Source organism: Acomys russatus, chromosome 31, assembly GCF_903995435.1.
Source record: "Acomys russatus chromosome 31, mAcoRus1.1, whole genome shotgun sequence".
NCBI classification, from domain to species: domain Eukaryota; kingdom Metazoa; phylum Chordata; class Mammalia; order Rodentia; family Muridae; genus Acomys; species Acomys russatus.
This window is the reverse complement of record NC_067167.1, coordinates 2,305,253-2,327,536: the sequence shown is the minus strand read 5'-3', so window position 1 is coordinate 2,327,536 and position 22,284 is coordinate 2,305,253. Positions and strand designations below refer to the sequence as shown.

General features: G+C 55.5%; 2 protein-coding genes across 2 annotated transcripts in view; one reads left to right on the top strand and one right to left on the bottom strand.

The window, feature by feature from the left end:
* Positions 1-1,689, bottom strand: part of Zfr2 (zinc finger RNA binding protein 2) — a 31,512-nt gene extending 29,823 nt beyond the window's left edge. Inside the window, 3 exon segments of the mRNA XM_051172724.1 lie at positions 723-943; positions 1,007-1,115; positions 1,579-1,689. Coding sequence (XP_051028681.1) covers positions 723-943; positions 1,007-1,115; positions 1,579-1,689 — 441 coding nt within the window.
* Atcay (ATCAY kinesin light chain interacting caytaxin) lies at positions 566-22,025 on the top strand. Its single transcript, XM_051139767.1, is given in 14 exon segments — positions 566-927; positions 4,102-4,219; positions 7,089-7,147; positions 11,473-11,694; positions 13,261-13,446; positions 13,673-13,775; positions 14,093-14,224; positions 15,042-15,054; positions 15,056-15,129; positions 16,168-16,266; positions 16,960-16,995; positions 18,818-18,892; positions 19,186-19,218; positions 21,511-22,025. Coding segments are annotated over 13 exon segments (1,119 nt in total). The 5' UTR covers positions 566-927; positions 4,102-4,142; the 3' UTR covers positions 21,521-22,025.
* Positions 22,026-22,284: the final 259 nt, after the last annotated feature.

The following is a 22,284-nucleotide window of genomic DNA, read 5'->3' as shown; positions in this document are numbered from 1 at the left end:
GGCCTCAGTGCGTAGTCCACCCTGGCTTTGGACTTGGCATCCTCCTGCCTCAGCGGCCCCAGTGCTGCAGATCAGGATGCAAAGTTACGCGCCCCCTCCTCTGTCCTTCCAACAGCTTCCAGCTGGACACCTGCAGGGGGTGCTGTTCCCACGGTGGCGCAGACCTACCCAATACATCTGAAACAAAAATCAGCCGGGTCCGCAGCACGCCAGAACCCAGCCTCGCCCGTTGCCTCACCCTGGCTGGAAAGGGGATCTGAAAACCTCCATTCCTCTGCCCTCTGAGATGGTTTCAAGGGCGCCTCTTCCCCCATATCAGGGAGCTTCGCGGGCTCCCCGCCCCATCCCGTAAGAGCCAGGCCGCGGCTGTTTGTCCTTCTATTTATTTTCTCTCTTGTTGTGATTTTGTATAAGTACGATGCACCATCTCACAGGCTTTTTTTTCCCCTTGCACCTGCTCCGGGCATGGCTGAGAAAGATGCTTTCATCTCAGCCAATAGGGAGAGGAGGATGCAGGCAAGGGGGGGGGGCGGGGGTAGATTGGAACTGTCTATCAGGCCTGGGCCCGCCCCCTGCACACAAAAGCAGCTTCCTTCACTATCTGGGGGCAGGCAGAGCCTCAGCCACCCGGGAAGAGAAAAGCCGGAGCCGCGGCAGGCCCGGGCTGCGATGGCGGGGCACACGGAGACCGCGGGGGAACAGGGGTGCCTCTACTAACTCACGGCACCCCCTTCTCCAGCTGGGCCCAAGCCGGTGTGCCGCGTCGCCCTAGGTGACCTTCCTCGGATGTGGACTTGGCCCTGAGCATCCTTCCGCCAGGCCCCTCGCCTGGGTACCACCGAGAGATGCCCGCCCGCATCCGCGCCCGGCCCGCCTTTGTGTGCAAGTGACGGCGCAGGGGCAGCCACCGCCGCCGCCGCCGCCGAGGTGAGTGGGCCTTTTGCTAAGTCGAAATTTAAATTGTCATTTGTCCCTTACTCTTAGTCCAGCCAGGGGAAAGGCTTGCCCAGGAGGTGCTGGCGGCTCCCCAGCTTGGACGCTGCGCTGGGCGCCTCCGGTTCTCGGTTGCAAATGCAGAGGCGCAGGAGCAAAGCCCCAGCTCTCGCCGGAGCATCCTGGGGGCGGTAAACCTCTCATCCAGTGTCGGGTGTTTTCTATTTATAACCCCGACTGCGGGCTTGGAGAAATCAAAATTACATATACATTTAAAAGGGGGGTAGGTTTTTAGCAGCATGGCCACTGGGCCGGAACCTGCGCTGCTTTTCCTGGATTTGCCTGGGTTCCCGGTCCCTCACTGTCGCCTGGCGCCCACTGGAGACCCGCCACACCCAAGACTTGGAAGTGTGTAGATGAAGGTCCTTCCCCCGTCACTCCGCTTGGGACGAGGGATCCGTGTCCCCTCCCTGCACAGTCACAATGGACTTGACTCAGCTGCGCTGGAGACGCCTGGGACACACAGGGGGAGCGATTTTCCTCCTGTGCCGTGTCTCTTCGCTGTCGCTCCTCCATGAATGGGTGATGACATTCGAGTCGGCCCCGCCTCCCCCGGGCTCCTTAATCTCCCAGCGTTGGTCACACCTGCAGGCTGTCATCCACTGGCTGCCGGAGACACACCCCAGCCACGCGCCGCAAATGGCCTGCGTAGGCTCTGAAGGCAGGAGACTGGCCGGGGGGAGGGGGCCCTGTCATCGGATCATGGTGGAGAATCCCGAGGTCCCGTGACTGGGCCCTGGAACGAGGAGAAAAACATGATTCGCAGCCCTGTTGACGCCAGGGTTTGGTTTGGGGCATCCTTAATTGCGGCGGGGTGTGTGTGTGGTGGGGGGGGGGGCAGGGTCTGTCCTCAAAACCCCGGCCTCCAACACAAAGCGCTTCTATGTGAGAGTCTTAGGGAGCCCCCATGTCACCGCAGCGCACCGCGCTACCCAGTACCTGCAGAGGGAGGAAGGCGAAGAGCCTTCCCAGTTTTAACCACTGGTTTTGGACAGGGGCACAGTAGCTCTCGCCTTGCAAGCACGAGGTCTTGAGTTTGATTCCCGGGACCCGCAGAAAAAGCCACTTGCAATGGCTTCTGGCAGCCCAGAGCTGAGCCGGTAAAGGCATCTGCTGACCCAAGTTTGCGCCTCAGGACGCACAGATTGGAAGGAGAGAACGAACTCCTCGCACTGTCCTCTGAAATAGTCGGACAATGTACACACCCCCCACACAGACAAAATAGTTAACTGTGGTATAAAAGGTCATCAAACTAGCCAGGGGCGGGGCGGGGAATTGGGGCGGGGGGGCTAGGGAGCGGCGCGCACACCCGGCACTCTGAGGCTGAGGTGGGACTGCATAGTGAGTTCCAGGAGAGCCAGGGCTACGCAAAGAGAGCCTTTTCACCCCTGCACCCAGTAAAAATATTCACAGCTGGGGCTGGAGAGGCAGCTCCGCGATTATAGCACTGGCTGTGAACGCGGAGGATGCGGGTTCGATTCCCAGCACCCACTTGGCGGCTCACGATCGCTGTGACTCCAGTTCCAAAGGACTGGATGCCCTCTCTCGTGTCCTCTGAAGGTACTAGGCTCGCACATGGTGCACAGACAGACATGCTGGCAAAACACACAAAATAAAGCTGGTGGGGGGGATGGCAAGATGCAACCCCAGGCCCAGGAGGAGCAGAGACCGGAGGGTACCCTAGCTTCTGGTGCAGCGCGACTCTGCCTCAGCATGTAAGGCAGAGGGATGACGACACTGGTGTTGACCTCCAACCTCCATCTGAGTGAGCCCACCTGCACATACACACAAACAGCCATGTGGGAACCAGGGTAACAGGCTCAGAGGACACCCTAGAAAGCCGTTACCTATCCAATCCACTAACAGGGAGGAAAAGTGAGGCGCTGGAGAGTACAAGAGGTCAGGACAAAGCTTAAGGCAGTCGGTTCTCTGCCTCACTATGTGCATCCTACCTATTGAAACGAGCTTGGTGCCAGCTGCCCTCTCGCCTGTCCAAGACTGAGATGGACGGAGTGGGCAGATGGCCTAGAGTGGACAGAAGCAGGTCAGAGGAATCCCTCTTAGAAAGTGCTGATCACACACACACAAAAAAAAGTGCTGATCACAACGGGGAAAACTGATCCTGACAGTCATTCACACTTTAGTATGAATGAGATTCTAGGGTGGTTTCTGTTTTTTTTTTTTTTTTTTTGGTTTTTGGTTTTTGGTTTTTTAAAAAAAGATTTACTCACTCGACTTACTTATTATGTATACTTATTCTACAAACCAGCAGAGGGCACCAGATCTCATTATAGATGGTTGTGAGGCCCCATGTGGTTGCTGGGATTTGAACTCAGGACCTTGGGAAGAGCAGCCAGTGCTTTTAACCTCTGAACCATCTCTCCAGGCCCCATGATTTCTGTTTTTCTCTCTCTTTCTTTCTATTTGTTTGTTTGTTTGTTTGAGACAGGATTTTTCTGTGTAGCCCCGACTGTCCTAAAACTTACTCTGTAGACCAGGCCGGCCTCAAATTTAGAAACCTGCCTGTCTCTGTCTGCCAATTTCTGGCACCATGATCCTGCATTGGATTGTTTGTTTGTTTGTTTGTTTGTTTGTTTTTGTTTTCTTTTTCTTTTTTTTTTATTTTGTTTGTTTTGGTTTTGGTTTTGGTTTTGGTTTTTTGAGACAAGGTCTCTCTGTCTTTGGATATCCTGGACTCACTTTGTAGACCAGGCTGGCCTCGAACTCACAGCAATCCGCCTGCCTCTGCCTCCTGAATGATGCTGGGATTAATGGCGTGCGCCACCATGCCCGGCTGTTTATTTGTTTGTCTGTTTTAAATTAATTCCTCAGTAGTTGAGGGCAGAGGAAAAGCAGGGAAGATGAGTCAGCGTAGGTGGCGTCTGCCCTGGAGAAAGTGGCTCTGAGAGGCCCCAATGTATGGCCTGTATCTAGGGCCTCAACTCCTCACCCACGTTCCTATGAAGGCTCAGATGCCCTGAGCCCGTGTACACTCACCTGTGACACGGGAATCCTCCAGCCACGAGACGGTTCCGTCGAAGCTCCACTTGGACCAATCAGAGGACTATGGTCATGACCGTCTAGCTCAGCCTATTCATTCTCTTCCAGGTCACCTTCCCGGGTCACCCAAGCTTCTCTTTCCAGCTCCCATGGGGACCACAGAAGCCACGCTGAGGATGGAAAACGTGGACGTGAGGGATGAATGGCAGGATGAGGACCTGCCCGGGTGAGGGTGCCACGGGTGAGGGTGCCCGGGTGAGGGTGCCCGGGTGAGGGTGCCCGGGTGAGGGTGCCAGCTTCTCCATCCCTGGGTCCTCAAGTCTCCCCTGGCCCTGGTAGCAGTTGTTGGCGACGATGTCAGAACCTTCCAGAACCACTTCCTCCAAGACTCCCAGACAGGGAATTCCTGTAGCCAGGCTGAGTGTGATGACCAAATCTCGCAGCTCAACTCTCCACAGTGGGAGCTGGAGAATGAGTTCAAGCCAACCTGGGCTGCGGAGGCAGACTCTGTAATAAAAAAAACAAACAAAAAACAAAGCAAAATGAAACAAAACAAAGGACAGCCAGGCGTGGTGGCACACGCCTTTAAATCTCAGCACTAGGGAGGCAGAGGCAAGCAGATCGCTGTGAGTTCGAGGCCAGCCTGGTCTACAAAGCAAGTCCAGGACAGCCAAGGCTACACAGGGAAACCCTGTCTCAAAAACCAAAACAAAACAAAAAAAGAAGGAGCATGGTCCAGGGTGGAGCTCAGCCTAGAACCCACAGTGATAGGCTAGGGGTGTGGTCAGGGTGGAGCCCCGCCCAGAATCCCCAGCTAGAGGGCCAGGGGCGTGGTCACCATGGAGCCCCACCTCTAATTCCCCCAGTGAGGGGGCTGGGGGCGTGGTCAGAGGCTACATAGTAAGTTCTAGACTAGCCTGAGCTAAATGAAGTGCTATTTTGAAGGCTCCCAGGGTAAAGAACTTGCACTGTAAACATGGGGACCAAATTTCAAACCCAAGATCTCAGGGAAAAAGGCAAATGGGCATTTGTGACCGAAGAACTGGGGAGGTGAAGTGACACCTGGAGCTTGCTAATCAGACAGTCTCATCTAATTGGCAACCTCCTGGTCATGGAGAGCCCTTAACGGGGAGGAGGCGAGCATGGCTCCTGACACACAGAGTTCAAAACAGCAAACATGGAGGCCTGAACTCAGTGGACTTGGGCAGAGTGCTCGCCCAGAGCGCAGAAGCACTGGCTCCTTTCCCAGCAACACACAAACTCACCTCTGTCATCTCCCAACACTCAGGAGGGAGAGGCAGGAGGATTCCAGAGTTCAAGGTCATCCTGGCTACTTTGCAGGTTCAAAGCTAGCCTGGGCTACAGGAGACTTTTGACAAGAGATAAAAGGGAGAAATGCGTTGTTTCTTTACGAGCCCCTGAGCCTGGCCTCCCCATCAGTAAGTGATGCCCAGCAGCTCACAGCCAAGGGCGGCCTGATCCAGGAGACCACTGGCAGCCAGGGTCCCCACCCACCTCAAAACAGGCATTTCCCTTTGCGGCAGTACACCCATGCCAGCCTGGCACTTGGCCTACCAGGCCTCTTCTCCCTCCCTCCCTCCCTCCCTCTTTCCCTCCTTTCCTCCCTCTCGGGTCCAGCAGCAGCTGCACAGAGACGTCTGCGTGCACAGCCTCTCAGGCAGGGATCCGGCCCTGGGTATCTGCTTGCCTCTCAGGGCAAAGCCCAGCCCAGAAGGTCACTGGAGAGAGACAGAGAGACAGAGAGAGAGACAGTAACAGGGAGAAAGAGAGAGAAAGAGAGAGTGTGTGTCTGTGTGTGTGTGTGTGTGAACATTTTGAGACAGGGTTTCTCGTAGCCTAAGCTGACTTTGAACTTGCTTTGTAGCCTAGGAGGGCCTGGGATCCGCCTGCCTCTGCCTCCCCAGTGCTGAGATTAAAGGCTTGAGGCACCACTGCCTGGTGAGGCCAATGTTTCCCAATTCTTCTCACCTCATTTTTTTTGTTTGTTTGTTTGTTTTTGTTATTTATTTATTTATTTGGTTTTTCGAGACAGGGTTTCTCTGTGTAGCCTTGGCCTTCCTGGACTCACTTTGTAGACCAGGCTGGCCTCGAACTCACAGCGATCCGCCTGCCTCTGCCTCCCGAGTGCTGGAATTAAAGGCGTGTGCCACCACGCCCGGCCTTGTTTTTGTTTTTTAAAGATAGGGGTTCTCTGTGTAGCCTTGGCTGTCCTGGTCTCACTTTGTAGACTCTGCCTCCCTGAGTGCTGGGATTACAGGCCTTCCTGTGCCGCCATGCCTGGCTTTGGCTTTTAATTTTTAAAATATTTATTTATTCATTGTGGAGACAGGGTCTCACTGAAACTGGGAAGGCTGATGGACGAGGATTACCAGTGTTGAGCCATCTTTTTTTTTTTTTTTTTTTAGTTTTCGAGACAGGGTTTCTCTGTGTAGCCTTGGCTGTCCTGGACTCGCTTTGTAGACCAGGCTGGCCTTGAACTCACAGCAGTCCGCCTGCCTCTGCCTCCCGAGTGCTGGGACTAAAGGCGTGCGCCACCACGCCCAGCTGTTGAGCCATCTTGAGCTACAGGAGTTAGTGCACGGTGCTGACCAGCTGAAGGTAGAGGCAGAGAGCAGGGGTCAAGGCCGAGGGCAAAAATTCACTGCGTGCAGCCACCTTGAACCTGGGTGTTCTGTGACCTGCTTTAGTTTTCTCTCTGTGAAATACACTTCCTGCTGTTCCTAAGGAGCCAACAGGATCACACCTTGAAGGAAGAGTTGGGGGGGTAGCTGGGGTGCAGCCTGGTGGAGCCTTTGCCTAGAATCCGCCAGTGATGGGCTGGCTGGAGGCGTGGCTCTTCTGAAAGGCATCCTTCTACATGGATGCTTCCAGAACGGTGTGTTCTGAGGGAGAGCTGAGACTGGGGCATCGCTGTCTTAATCTGACCACATTTTCTTCCTTTTTTTTTTTTTTTTTTCTGTTGTTGTTGTTTTGTTTGTTTGTTTGTTTCTCTCGACTTCCTTGGCTGGACCTGTCGCGATCATCTGTATCCATCCTGCTGCACTTTTGATGCTGGCCCCTGGGGGTTTCTGCAGACCGCTCCCAGAAGACACTGAGGCGGAGCTGCTGGGTGGTGCAGTGGAAGACTCCTCCTGTAAGTGTCCAGCATAGGCAGAAACGCGAGCTTGGTTTCAGGGTGCACATGGTGTCTGGGTTTGCATGCAGGAGGCCTGTGGTGCGCCGAGACCCGCAGGGGTAAGAGCCCCATGATTGAACACACCCACTGTGGCGCCAGATGTTGCAGCGGACCTTGAGATTCCCCCAAAAAGAACCAGAAAGACTCGAAACCGCTGTAAATACAAGAGGAACCTTTAATGTTTCAGCTCGAGCTGGATTGTGCCCGACACCAAGTCAAAAGCATCCGGAAGCGACCCTGGGACGTTAATCGGGGGACTTCTTTTTTTGGTTGTTTTGTTTGGTTTGGTTTTGGTTTTTCGAGACAGGGTCTCTGTGTAGTCTTGGTTGTCCTGGACTCACTCTATAGACCAGGCTGGCCTGGAACTCACAGCGATCCTCCTGCCTCTGCCTTCCAAGTGCTGGGGTTAAAGGCGGGCGCCACCACATCTGGCTATCTGTGGACTTTTTAAGTCCTTTTCCTCCCAATGTCCCTAAAGCAGGGGGGACAGTCATCTATTGGTTGAGTAACATAAGGGGGTCTAATTGTCCAAAGGCAACACAGGTACAGAAAAAGGCCACCCATGCATGGTTTAACTTTGTGTTCACCACTTTGCCCAGGGAAGTGTCTGTTTTCTTAGCAATCCCATCTCCCGGGGAAGGGGGGAGGGTGGGCACCCCTCCCCACCCACCCCCCCCCCCCAGCCCCCACCCTCATCCCCAGCCCCCACCCCAGCAGGTCAGTTGCTATCAGACATTGCTATCCCTCGTGGGCTTTTTTTCTTGCAGCTGTGAGCTCGAATCTCCTTACTTTTTCAAATCTCCTTTTCCTACCTTTTAAGTCTGTTTCCTCAAAGACCTTTGTGACCCTTAGATAGGCCATTGGTGGTGCCAAGGCCATCGGGGTGGTTGGTTAGGGACCAGTGTTAGCTCAGGAGGGATGCACTTCCCGGCTACCCTCTAGGTCTGTCTATATTGGGGTTTAGCCAATTTTTAAAAAATCTTTTAGGCCTCTCATCCTCTCACCACTCTAAGATGGACGGCACCATTTCTTACTGTGTGTCCCTAAACTGGTTTCCTGATGTCTCTGTTCCTCTGATGCCCCAGGGACTAACTGCAGGTAATGCGCTTCCAATCAGGAGGCCGGGAAGGGTTAAATGGCAGGATGGCTCAGTGGGTAGCTGTAAGCAACTGCGTTCTGACCTCTGAACCTGGGGTGAAAGGTCTTATAAGGATAGAGCTCATTCGTAATTCTAGTACTGCACAAGTGGAGGCAGGGGGATGCCTGGGACTCACTGCCCAGCTTGTCTACCCTAATCAGTGATCTCCAGTTTCGGTGACAGCCCCCATCTGGAAAATCCAAAGTGGACCGGGACTGGGGGAAGACCTACGAGGGCAGAGTGTACACACACACAGTTAGAAAACGTATGCACTTAATTTCATGTCTGAGCATGGAGATCCTTGCCCAGAGTCCCAGAATGTGGGAGGCTGAGGCAGGGGGATTGCCAGAAGTTTAAGGATGGCCTCAGCTATGGAGGCAGACCATGTTACCTGGTCAAGTGATGTGGACGATGAGCTTCTGAGGCTAAGAGGAAGAACTCACCAGGGCGCGTATCTCAGTCAGCGTTCTATTGCTGTGAGGAGACGCCATGAGCATGCAGTGCTCATAAAAACATCATTTAACGGGACCTGGCTTACAGCTCAGAGGTTTAGTCCATTAGCCTCATGGTGGAGAACACGGCAGCGCGAGGGCAGACACGCTGCTAGAGGAGCTGAGAGTTCGACGTCTGGATCCGCAGGCAGCAGGAAGAGAGAGAGACACAGCCGGGCGTGGTGGTACATGCCTTTAATCCCAGCACTTGGAAGGCAGAGGCAGGCGGATCGCTGTGAGTTCAAGGCCAGCCTGGTCTGCAAAGCTAGTCCAGGACAGCCAAGGCTACACAGAGAAACCCTGTCTCAAAAAACAAAAAAAACAAAAAAAAGAGAGAGAGAGACACACACACTGGGCCCCGGCTTGTGCGTCTGAGACCTCAAAGCCTGCACCAGTGACACAGTTCCTCCAACAAGGCCACAGCTCCTAATGGTGCCACCCCCTATGGGCCTGCGGGAGCATTTTCTTTTATTTATTTATTTATTATTTATACTGTATTCTGCTTGCATGTACACCTGCACACCAGAAGAGGGCACCAGATCTCATTATAGATGGTTGTGAACCACTATGTGGTTGCTGGGAATTGAACTCAGGACCTCTGGAAGAACAGCCAGTGCTCTTACCCTCTGAGCCATCTTTCCAGTCCCGTTTTTGGTTTGTTTGTTTGTTTGTTTTGGTTTTTGGAGACAGGGTCTCTCTGTGTTAGCCTTAGCTGTCCTGGAGTCGCTTTGTAGACCAGGCTGGCCTCGAACTCACAGAGATCTGCCTGCCTCTGCCTCCCAAGTGCTGGGATTAAAGGCGTGCGCCACCACCACCACCCGGCCAGCATTTTCATTCCAACCACACAACAGGGCATTTGTCAGTGTGGACAGCCACGTTCCTGGGTGTGGCCTGCTTGTACAAGCAGAAGCCCACTGTGTGCCAGTCAGTGCCAGGCCCTGGCCTGTGCACCTTCCTCCAAATCTCCCGTCATTGTGTGTACCATAACCCATGACCCAGCTCCTCATGGGAAATTCTCTACAGTTCTATACATCCAGCCTAGACAGCCATCAGACATGCACCTTTGTGCCTGGCAGGATTTTCTTTTAGGGTCCAGGCCACTTTGATAGAGCACACACCATTTAAAAGACTTTCAAGTGTTCGTAGTTTTTTTTTTTCTTTTTCTTTTCTTTCTTTCTTTGTTTTTGTTTTTGTTTTTGTTTTGTTTTTTTGTTTTTTGAGCCACGGTTTCTCTGTGTAGACTTGGCTGTCCTGGACTCACCTTTGTAGAACAGGTTAGCTCTGAACTCACAACAACCTGCTTGCCTCTGCTTCTCAAGTGCTGGGAGTAAAGGTGTGCGACACCATGCCTGGAGACCAAAGATTTCTAATCTTCCTGCCTCCACATTCCAAGAGCAGGTGACAGGATTGCATTCTAGGTCCTTGGAAGCTTTTTTCTTTTTAGGATAAATCCTTTTTGTGTGTGTGTGTCTGTTGTTATTGAGAAAGGAACTCACTTCGTAGACCAGCCTGGCCTCCAACTCACAGAGATCCTCCTGCCTCTGCCTCTGGAGTACTGGGATTAAAGGCGTGTGCTACCACCACCAAGTCTGGCAAATACTAGGTTTTTGTTTTGTTTTGTTGTTGTTTTTTTCAAGACAGGGTTTCTCTGTGTAGCCTTAGCTACCCTGGACTCCCTTTGTAGACCAGGCTGGCCTCGAACTCACAGCGAACCACCTGCCTCTGCCTCCTGAGTGCTGGGATTGAAAGCATGTGCCACCGTTCTCATCTAGCAAATACCAGTTTTGAAAGCAAATTCCATCTAACTTTTACTTTTTAGGTAAATTAAAATTTATTTTCTGCCCCCAACACCTTAATGTCATTTAATTTTAAGTTTTGGCAACAATCTCCTTTATTTCAAATACCTATCCTTTGGTCCCATCTCGCCACGGCTGATGAGTGTCACCTCCACATGTGACCCTGGCCCGCGATTTTGATGCTGCCCTGTGGGGAGACTCCATAACATTTTAACATTCATGGATCCGCACACTTGACCCACTTCTGGGAGGGAGGGAGGGAAAGAAGGGAGGGTCGCAGCCCCCGGGTTCCCAGGGTGCCCCTTAGTGGCTACTCACACCTTGGGGTTTACAGCTGGCCACGGACAACCCTGTGCTGCACAGTCACAACCTAAACCAAAACCTCCCTGAGTGGGCAGCTCCGGTAGGGACCAGTTGAGAATTTTCTTGGAAAGCTTAACTTATTTCCAATTCCTGAAGAGGCGATTCTGACAGGCTGTCCAGAAACTAAGGAACGGAAAGGAGAGAGACAGGACAGGAGCCCTGATGAGTCCTTTATATATTTTTCCTCAGTACTTGGAACAGAAGCTAGGGTTATTGCAATGACCAAGGGGCTCCACCCTGACCACTCCCCCAGACCCTCACTGCGGGATTCTAGGTGGGGCTCCACCCTGGTCACGCCCCCAGCCCCTCACTGGGGGATTCTAGGCCCTGGGTCCTATCAAACCAGCACTAGGTGGGTGGATGCGAGGAGTTCAAGGCCATCCTCCTTAACTCTCCTCTAGTATGCAGTGAGTTTGAGGCCAGCCTGGGCTACAGGAGACCTTGCCTGGTGGCCAGGGAGAGCGAGCATTCTTTCCCACTTGTGGGTCCCGACAGCACCTCCCTCCACCCTGAACTTGAGCGGCGCACATCGAAAGAAAAAGACCCTGGTGGCCCCCGAGATCAACATCTCACTGGACCAAAGCGAGGGCTCCCTGCTGTCCGACGACTTCTTGGACACTCCTGATGACCTGGACATCAACGTGGACGACATCGAGACGCCGGATGAGACGGACTCTCTGGAGTTCTTGGGAAATGGCAATGAGCTGGAGTGGGAAGGTAACGGTCCTGTCCTGTGCCCGGTGCCATCTTCTGGCCCTGCGCTTCGCGGCTCCGGGAGACGCGCTGGCCCTGGGACCCGCAGTGAGACTTGTGGTTTCTTGTGTGAGGACTCTGTGGTCACACGGGTTCTCACAGACGAACGAGGCCCAGAGGGTGGCAGGGGTCAGAGAGAACTAGACATCAACAGAAGGTTCTAGAATGGGGCTCAGTTAAGCACGGAGCCTCGTTTATAAACTAGGAGAGATGGGTGCAGGTTAGGACGCCTCTCTGTCTCCTCCTCCTCCTCCTGGAGCGCCCTCCCCGGTGTCCTCACCAGAGGCTGCTGCAGCTGGGACACACATCCCAGGCGCGCAGAGGCAGAGTTGTCGCGATTACCACCTGCTGAGGGCAGGGGGGCTGATAAGGAGGCAGTTCTAGTTTAATTTAACTTATTTATTTTTGTTTTGTTTTGGAGACAGGGTTTCTCTGTGTAGCCCTGGCTGTCTTGGACTCACTTTGTAGACTAGGCTGGCCTCGAACTCACAGAGCTCCACCTGCCTCTGCCTCCTGAGTGCTGGGATTAAAGGTGTGTGCCACCACCGCGTGGCTTATGTCTCAAGATTAAAAAAAGAAAAGAAAGGAGAGAAGCAGCTGGTTGGGGTGTGATGGAGCCCCTGGTTGGGGTGTGATGGAGCCCTGGTTGGGGTCTGATGGAGCCCCTGGTTGGGGTGTGATGGATCCCCTGGTTGGGGTGTGATGGAGCCCCTGGTTGGGGTCTGATGGAGCCCCTGGTTGGGGTGTGATGGATCCCCTGGTTGGGGTGTGATGGAGCCCCTGGTTGGGTCTGATGGAGCCCTGGTTTGGGGTGTGATGGATCCCCTGGTTGGGGTGTGATGGATCCCCTGGTTGGGGTCTGATGGAGCCCCTGGTTGGGGTCTGATGGAGCCCCTGGTTGGGGTGTGATGGAGCCCCTGGTTGGGGTGTGATGGAGCCCCTGGTTGGGGTGTGATGGATCCCCTGGTTGGGGTGTGATGGAGCCCCTGGTTGGGGTGTGATGGAGCCCCTGGTTGGGGTCTGATGGAGCCCCTGGTTGGGGTGTGATGGATCCCCTGGTTGGGGTGTGATGGAGCCCCTGGTTGGAGTCTCATGGAACCCCCAGAGGGCTCGGGTGCAATGTAGTCAGAGTCAGGCCAGGAAGCGGGGCAGTCACGTGGTTGCCACTTTTCTTCACAAAATACCAGGCAAAAACAAGTAGGGGCACACTGAGGGCGGGACTCTGCACCTCAATCAGCCTAGGCCAGGTCACCCCACAGGTGTTCGCAAAGGTTTGTCTCCCAGGATCCCAGGCCCTGCTATGTCTGACGATTAACCTTCCTGTGTGTGTATGTGTGCATGTATGTGTGTCTGTGTCTGTGAGCGTGTGTGTGTGCATGTGTATCTGTGTGTATGTGTGTGTATGTATGTGTGTCTGTGTGTATGTGTGTGTCTGTGTGTGTATGCATGTGTGTATGTGTGTGTGTGTGTTGGGGGGCGGTGCTGGCACAAGACATGTGGATTCACACCTCCCCCCTCACCCTCTGACAGACGACACCCCAGTGGCCACAGCCAAAAACATGCCTGGGGACAGCGCAGACCTGTTCGGGGATGGCTCGGCGGAGGACGGCAGCGCGGCCAACGGTCGCCTGTGGCGGACGGTCATCATCGGAGAGCAGGAGCACCGAATCGACTTGCACATGATCCGGCCCTACATGAAGGTGGTGACCCACGGAGGTGCGTGTGCCCAGGCTCCATGGCCTCCCGTGGCCTCCTCCTGCAGTGCCTGGCCTCCGCCTCTGCGGACCGTGGGAGCCTTGAGTGGACACACCGGGTGGTTGCTTACGGTGGTGGGTGTCATTCCCCCACCAGCTGACACTGTTGGGGAGATGCTGCTATGCCGGGAGTGGGGGAGGGGGTCCAGCCTGGGCTACTGTGGCACTCACAGGATGCCTCTTCCCAGGGTACTACGGGGAAGGTCTCAACGCCATCATCGTCTTTGCTGCCTGCTTTCTGCCAGACAGCAGCTCCCCGGACTATCACTACATCATGGAGAATCTCTTCCTGTAAGTTAGGGTCCCCCACGCCCCCACTGGGGAGGCAGAGAGGCAGGCCCGGGCTAGCCTGGTCTACAAAGCAAGACCCTGCTTCCCCAAAACCCAAGCCGCGAGGCAGATGGGGCCCCTGGAGCTCAGAGATAACATCTGAGGCTCTGGGGTGGGCTCTCGGGGGGACAGTGCTGGCGGTGGAAGCCCTAGGCGGAGCCTCCTCCAGAACGTACCCCAAACCTGCTCAGGTGAGGCTGGCCAGGCAGGGTGGTCCGACGCAGGCCCTGACCCTCGGTGCCCACACACGGGAACCCTGTCTTCATCCCCCTGGGCAGGTACGTCATCAGCAGCCTGGAACTGCTGGTGGCCGAGGACTACATGATCGTGTATCTGAATGGCGCCACGCCCCGGCGGAGGACCCCCGGTATAGGCTGGCTGAAGAAGTGTTACCACATGATTGACAGGAGGTGAGAGTTGGGGTGGGGTGCACTGAGGCAGGAAGTTTAGACCATCAGCCCCGGAGGTTCTCACAAGCCCAAGGTCAAGGCAGACAAGGCTAGGTTTCTCCCAGGCTTTGATGAAGCAAGGTCACCCTACCGTCCTGCCAGGATCTGCAGGTGACTGGTGACTCTAGGGATCCCCGGAGAGGGAGGCGTTGTGGTGTGAGCCATGTCTCAGAGCATTGAGTCTCTACAGGGGCATCAGAAGGAAGGCTGCTCCCTTTTCAGGGCTCAGTAATATTCCAGCCGGTGACCAAACTGTTGTTTGTGTCTGTCCATCTGTGAGTGAGCACTAGGCTGTTTCAACCTTTTGGGTTTCATGGATAGCTTCCACAGATTTTTTAAAAAAGATTTATTTATTTATACAGTCTTCTACTCACATGTACCTCTGCACACCAGAAGAGGGCGCCAGATCTCATTACAGATGGTTGTGAGCCACCAACGTGGTTGCTGAGAATTGAACTCAGGACCTATGGAAGAGCAGTCAGTGCTCTTAACCTCTGAGCCAGCTCTCCAGCCCCTTCTTCCACAGATTTTTAAAACCTGAAATTACATCTTCGAATTCAGGACTCTGTGTGTGTGTGTGTGTGTGTGTGTGTGTGTGTGTGTGTGTGTGTGTGCACGCGTGCGCACACGCACTGTGAGGGTGCAGCCTGTATAGAGGTCTTGGGATGACAAGCTGCGGGGGTGGAGGGCGGGTAAGGGGTCCGCCTCAGCTCCCGCAGGCTCCCTGCATCATGCCCTGGCCTCTGACAGTGGCTTCCTTCCTCCCCTCCACACACAGACTGAGGAAGAACCCTCAAGTCCCTGATCATCGTGCACCCGTCCTGGTTCATCCGCACCGTGCTCGCCATCTCCCGGCCCTTCATCAGGTGGGACATGGCCAACTGTCCCGCTTAGGACCCTGGGCCGGCCGCTGCGCCTTGGGTGCATGTCCGAGGGTCACCACACCCCCTACTCCCCACCTTGGTTCCCAGCCTGAGACTCAGTGATCCTCCTGTCTCAGCACCCCAAGCTCTGGGGTTATAGTTGCAGAAGAGCACGCTTGGTGTTTCATGCACGTGCTGTGGATTTGAACTCATGTCCTGGCGCTTGCACAGCAGTGCCATCTGCTCAGGTCCTTGTTTTTTGTTTGTTTGTTTGTTTGAGACAGGGTTTCTCTCTGTATCCCTGGCTGTCCTGGACTCACTTTATAGACCAGGCTGGCCTCGAACTCACAGTGATCCACCTGCCTCTGCCTCCCAAGTGCTGGAATTAAAGGCGCACACCATCACCACCCAGCTGGTCCTTGTTTTGAAAATTGTGTCTTCCTGAGTAGAATAGGTCAGTGTTAAAATGGCAGTCCCCCTGCCTCAGCTCCATGAGTGCCAGGGTGGCAGATGAGTACAACCAGGCTAGGTGGAGAGTTGTGTTTTTTGTTTTGGTTTGGTTTTTTTCGAGACAAGGTCTCTCTGTGTAGCCTTGGCTGTCCTGGACTCACTCTGTAGACCAGGCTGGCCTCGAACTCACAGTGATCCTCCTGCCTCTGCTTCCTGAGTGCTGGGATTAAAGGCGTGCGCCACCACCTCAGGCTGGGAGTTGTGCTTTTTGTTTATAAGAAGGGCTGGAGAGATGGCTCTGTAGATAGAGCAGCTTGCTGCTAGGCCTGACAACCTGAGTTTGATCCCGGAGACAGAGGGAGCCGACTCCCTCCCTCACGTCATCTGACTTCCAGCCGGGCACACACACCTGAGGCGCTGGTCGCTCATCTCAGTCCTTGCCGGCCACTGTGACAACCCACTGTGTCTGCGGAGGAGGCTGAGGCAGGAGGGTCGAGAGTTCGAGGCCAGCATGGGCGGCTTGGTGGGACGGTTGGGACGCAGCCCGGCCCTGTCTGGTGACCCCTTGTCCGCTCGCCTGTCTCCCCTCAGCGTCAAGTTCATCAGTAAGATTCAGTATGTGCACAGCTTGGAGGAGCTGGAGCAACTCATCCCCATGGAGCACGTGCAGCTGCCCGAGTGTGTCCTGCAGTGAGTGTCCCTCTGGCCCGTAGGGTCCCCACATTTGGGGGTGATGTGGTGCTGTGTCACCAGCACCACCTTCCCAGGCACCACAGCAGGCTGAAAAACTCCCGTCGGAGGCTTCCTTCCCATTGTAAACATTGGGGGGGGGTGCTGAAGGGGAGCCTCAGTGGGAGCACCGGCTGCTCCCACAAAGGACCCGGGGTTCAGTTCCCAGCACCCATGTGGGGGCTCACAACCACCGGTGACTCTAGTCCTCTTGCCCCCTTCTGGCCACTATGGGAACTGCACCCACTCGTAAGCACACTTTAACACAGTTAAAATGAGATGAAATTAAATTCAATTAAATTAAAACTTACACATTGGAGCAGGGTGGTGGTGGTGTATGCCTTCAATCCCAGCACTTGGGAGGCAGAGGCAGGAGGATCGCTGTGAGTTCAAGGTCAGCCTGGTCTTGGACAGCCAAGGCTACACAAAGAAACCCTGTCTTAAAAAAGAAAAAAGAAAAACCTAAACAAACAAACAAATACTTACACATTGCAGGAAACTAACCATTGACCCTGTCTCAGCACACAGCTCAGCTGACCCCCACACTGAAGCTCCATTCCCATCTGTGTCCCCAGTACCCCACCCCGTGTCCCTGGCAGCTCCCACCCCGTGTCCTTTGTCTCACTAACTACATGTGTTTTCTCTCTCTCTCAGGTATGAAGAACAGAGGCTCAGAGCCAAGAGGGAGAGGTCAGTGTGCACGGGAGGCCTCTTGACAGGCTCGGGGGTCTAAGGGGTGGTGTGGTGGCCTCTGTTGGTGGAGATTCACTGTTGCCCCCGTTTGCTCGCCTCCGCCTTCGGACATGGAGAGACAGCTCAGGGAAAAGTGCTGGTGGCCATGCACAAGGGCCTAGGTTCACATAGCCAGCGCCCCGTGGCCCGGCATGGTCCTGCTAGTCTGCAGCCCTAAAACAGGAGACAGAGACCAGATCCCAGGGCTCGGTGTCTAGCCGGCCTCCCCGGACCACTGAGGGAACCCCACCTGAAAAAGTAAGGTGAGGCCGGGCGTGGTGGCGCACACCTTTAATCCCAGCACTCGGGAGGCAGAGGCAGGTGGATCGCTGTGAGTTCGAGACCAGCCTGGTCTACAGAGTGAGTCCAGGACAGCCAAGGCTAACAGAGAAACCCTGTCTCGGGGAAAAAAAGTCGATCTCTCGGACTGTTGTGGTGGAAAAGAGTAATGACACACACGCAAGCTGTCCTGTGACATCTCACACAGGCACCGTCACATGCACGCAAAGACCTGCCTCTCAGATGAGGTCTCCCGAGCCAGCCCGGGGTTCAAATCCCACCTTGATTATTCATTGGATATTATTTGTCTGTTGCGGCTGTGGGTGCACAAGCCGTGGCACGCGTGTGGAGGTTACTTGAGGAGAGCCGGTTCTCTTTCCATCAAGTAGGGAGCCATCTTCCCTGCTCCCCCCCCACTCTCTCATTTAGCTTGGGCTAACTTAGCAAGAAGAACAGGGTGACGCCAGAGTTCACACTCCTGCAGACAATGCTAGCCACGCCCAGGGTCTCAGGCCGCCTGGCACAACCGAGCAGTCAGTGGGCACTGCTGTCCCCGACGACCCACACTTCAGAACTTTCCATATCCCGCAGGGGACGCCCTGCCCCCTCCCGGATGGGGGACGGGAGAAAGGGAGCGCCCATCCACTCCCATCCCCGCCTCTGGGGCTCGTGGGGCCTCCTGGGAGTAGGTCCTGCGTGCTAGTCCTCCTGCGCCTCTAGCGGAAACCGCTGGGCCGGGCGTCACGTCATCCATGTAGGCGTGGTGTCAGAGCCGTGTGCCTCAGTGATCTCTCAGGAAAGGCACTGCAGCAATGCGCGGAGCCCGGCGGGTCCTCCGGTCACCCCAGCTGCACACACAGGTGGCCTCTTCCTGAGTGCAGGAGACCCGCAGGGGGACGCCTGGGCCACTTGAGGATTATTCCGCTTGTAACTTTGTTTTTCATTTTTGAGACAAGGCGTCATTTAGCAGCGCCACCCCCAACCCGCCGGCCTCAGAACCCCTGCCCCAGGGTCTCTGCGGCTGGGACTGGAGGTCAGCAAGCCTGCCTCTGTCTGTTTCTCCTCCATCCACACCTTCCGAGCCTGGACTTGGAAGGGCAGACGCTGACACAGTAGCTCAGTTGGTAGGGTGCTGGCTTAGCTGGGTACCATTCCCAGCGCCACGTAAAGCAGCGTGGCAGCGCATGCGTGGCTTCCCAGCACGGGGCTTGAAGAGGCAGGGGGATTCGGATTTTATTGTCATCCTCTGCTACATAGTGAGTTACAGGCTAGCCTGGGCTACGTGACACGCCCGTTTCTGAGAGTGTGGAGCAGGGCTCCCATCCATCCCCCCAACGCCTTGCATTATGGGTCACAATTAGCCTATGCTGGGCGATCCGCTCCCTCCAGCACACCGGGGCAACAGAATCAGCCCAGGCTGGAGGGGCAGGTGGGACTCCAGAGCCCCAGGCTCCGTCCCGTCTGCCTCTCACCCTTGTCACCTGGTTCTGTCTGTCCACAGCGCACGGCCACCACAGCCAGAGTTCCTCCTTCCCAGGTCTGAAGAAAAACCAGAGACTGTGGAAGAAGAGGATGGGTGAGTGTGCGTAGGACGGCACCAAGGGGACACTGTGGAGGAAGACAGGGCGTGGCCGATGCCTTCCCAAGCTGGGTGACACCTGGGCAGCTGCACCAGTTTCTCTGGTCCCCTCATCTGTGTCTATTCAGGCTTGTGCCTCGCCCAGCAGTAGCAGACACTGACATCTGCTTTCTGCCAGAAAAGCACAAAATGGTGGTGGCCTTTCTGGGGATTCCAGCCCCAATAAATAAATGGGAATTGCCCAGGGTCCCAAACAGGTAAATAACACCCTGTCCCCTCCCCATCCACAGGGCAGCAGAGGTGACAGAGGACCAGGAAACAAGGTGAGTGTTGTACAGGTGTTGGCAGATTTCTTTCTTTTCTTTTCTTTTTTTTTAATGTATTATTTATTTCAAGTACATGAACACTTTATCTGCATGTGTGCCTGCAGGCCAGAAGAGGGCATCAGATCCCATTATAGATGGTTGTGAGCCACCATGTGGTTGCTGGGAATTGAACTCAGGACCCCTGGAAGAGCAGGTGGTGCTCTTAACCACTGAGCCATCTCTCCAGCCCCTGTCAGCAGATTTCTTGCAATGTTCTAATCTGGATGACTGAACGTATGCAGGTTGGGCCCAGCAGGTGAAAGACAGGCAGTGAGTGGGCCCTGGTGGCCATGAGTAGGACACCAAGACACAGTGGACTCAGATGCAACTCAGAGAATGGGTGGATGGGTGGATGGATGGATGGGTGGGTGGATAAATGGGTGGATGGATGGATGGGTGGGTGGATGAGTGGGTGGGTGGATAAATGGGTGGATGGATGGATGGATGGATGGGTGGATGGATGGATGGATGGATGGGTGGATGGATGGATGGATGGATGGATGGGTGGGTGGGTGGATGGGTGGGTGGGTGGGTGGATGGGTGGGTGGGTGGATGGATGGGTGGGTGGATGGATGGATGGATGGGTGGATGGATGGATGGATGGATGGGTGATGGATGGATGGATGGCTGGATGGGTGGGGTGTGGTGGGTGGTGGATGTGGATGGCTGGATGGTGGGTGGATGGCTGGGTGGGTGGATGGATGGCTGGCTGGATGGGTGGGTGGGTGGATGGGTCGATGGATGGGTAGATGGCTGGGTGGCTGGATGGCTGGGTCTGGATGGGTGGGTGGCTGATGGGATGGCTGGATGGATGCTGGTGGCTGGCTGGGTGGATGGGTGGATGGATGGGTGGCTGGGTGGCTGGGTGGTGGGTGGCTGGGTGGGTGGGTGGGTGGCTGGCTGGCTGGCTGGGTGGGTGGATGGCTGGTGGGTGGGTGGGTGGCTGGCTGGCTGGATGGGTGGGTGGGTGGCTGGTCGCTGGATGGGTCGCTGGATGGGTGGCTGGATGGGGCTGGATGGCTGGGTGGCTGGCTGGGTGGGTGGCTGGGTCGATGGCTGGGTCGCTGGCTGGGTGGGTGGCTGGCTGGGTGGCTGGCTGGCTGGTGGGTGGATGGCTGGGTGGGTGGCTGGCTGGGTGGCTGTGGCTGGCTGGGTGGCTGGCTGGGTGGGTGGATGGCTGGTGGCTGGTGGCATGGCGGTGGCTGGCTGGGTGGGATGGCTGGGTGGCTGGATGGCTGGCTGGGTGGCTGGGTGGGTGGCTGGCTGGGGGTGGGTGGGTGGGCTGGCTGGGTGGCTGGTGGGTGGGTGGATGGGTGGGTGGATGGATGGGTGGATGGATGGATGGATGGATGGATGGGTGGATGGATGGGTGGGTGGATGGGTAGATGGATGGGTAGATGGATGGGTGGGTGGATGGATGGGTGGATGGATGGATGGATGGGTGGATGGATGGGTGGGTGGATGGATGGGTGGATGGATGGATGGATGGGTGGATGGATGGGTGGGTGGATGGATGGGTGGAGGGATGGGTGGATGGATGGATGGAGGAGGATGGGTGGATGGATGGGTGGATGGATGGATGGATGGGTGGATGGGTTGGTGATGGATGGATGGGTGGGGTGGGTGGATGGATGGGTGGATGGGTGGGTGGGTGGGTGGATGGATGGATGGATGGGTGGATGGATGGATGGATGGGTGGATGGATGGGTGGATGGATGGATGGGTGGGTGGATGGATGGGTGGGTGGATGGATGGATGGATGGGTGGATGGATGGGTGGATGGATGGATGGTGGATGGATGGGTGGATGGATGGATGGATGGGTGGATGGGTGGGTGGGTGGATGGATGGGTGGATGGGTGGATGGATGGATGGATGGGTGGATGGGTGGATGGATGGATGGATGGATGGGTGGGTGGGTGGGTGGATGGATGGATGGATGGGTGGATGGGTGGGTGGATGGATGGATGGGTGGGTGGGTGGATGGATGGGTGGATGGATGGATGGATGGGTGGATGGATGGGTGGATGGATGGATGGATGGGTGGATGGGTGGGTGGATGGATGGATGGGTGGGTGGGTGGATGGATGGGTGGATGGGTGGGTGGGTGGGTGGCTACATTAGGAATGTTGGCAGTATTTCTCTTTGCTCAGAACTCTCCACAGACAGGTTAGCTCACTGTGAGTACTCCTGTGGGAGCTTAATTCCCACCTCCAACACGGAGTCACCCTAGTTTTCCCTCATCCTCCAGCATGTCCTGATTTAACCAGAACCTAGAGATGGACAGAGCTGATTCCAGACGCCATGTACACTCATCAGATGCCCTCGGGCCTCAGACTTCATCCTGCCTCATCGTGCGTCCATTGTGCCTGGACACCTGGCTCTTTCATCCCCCTGTCAACCCGGCATCTTCGCTGCTTGAGTATATTCCATTGTTTTTACTGTCAAGAAGGCAGTGTGAGCACGTTCTGGAAAGGACCACATTTTTGGCCTCTATCCATGCTCTGAGTGTGTGGTGTCAAAGCTGGACTTGGGCAGTGTCACCCACCGGTCCCATGTGGCCTCTCACTGTCCCAGCTGGGATAACAGGGGCTGACCAATGAGAGACACTTCGCTCACCTGCCATCCGTCCCTAGCTGGAGCCTCGGATGCCTGGTGGCCCCGGGCTGAGGCTGCACCCGCTTCTCTGTGGAATGTGACCCACTGTCCCCTCTCCTTGTCAACCCCAAACAGGGCTGTGACCACTGACCTGGCATCTCCTATTCTTCCATTCGACTGTTGTCGTGGGCCTTCAAGCCTGCCTGGTGGGCCCTGACAACCCCCAGCCCCACAATCTAGAACATTTTTGAGCCCCCTTCAAGTGGCTCCAGGAGATTTTTAACTGACCCCTCATTCCAGGGGAAAGCGTATGTTCACTTTCCTGTCCCCTGCCTGGGACAGCCTTGGCCCTGTGCCACTGAAATTCCAGTTCAGCCTATGGGGACAAGTGAACATACAGGGTTGTAAGTACCAGAGGATCTGGGGG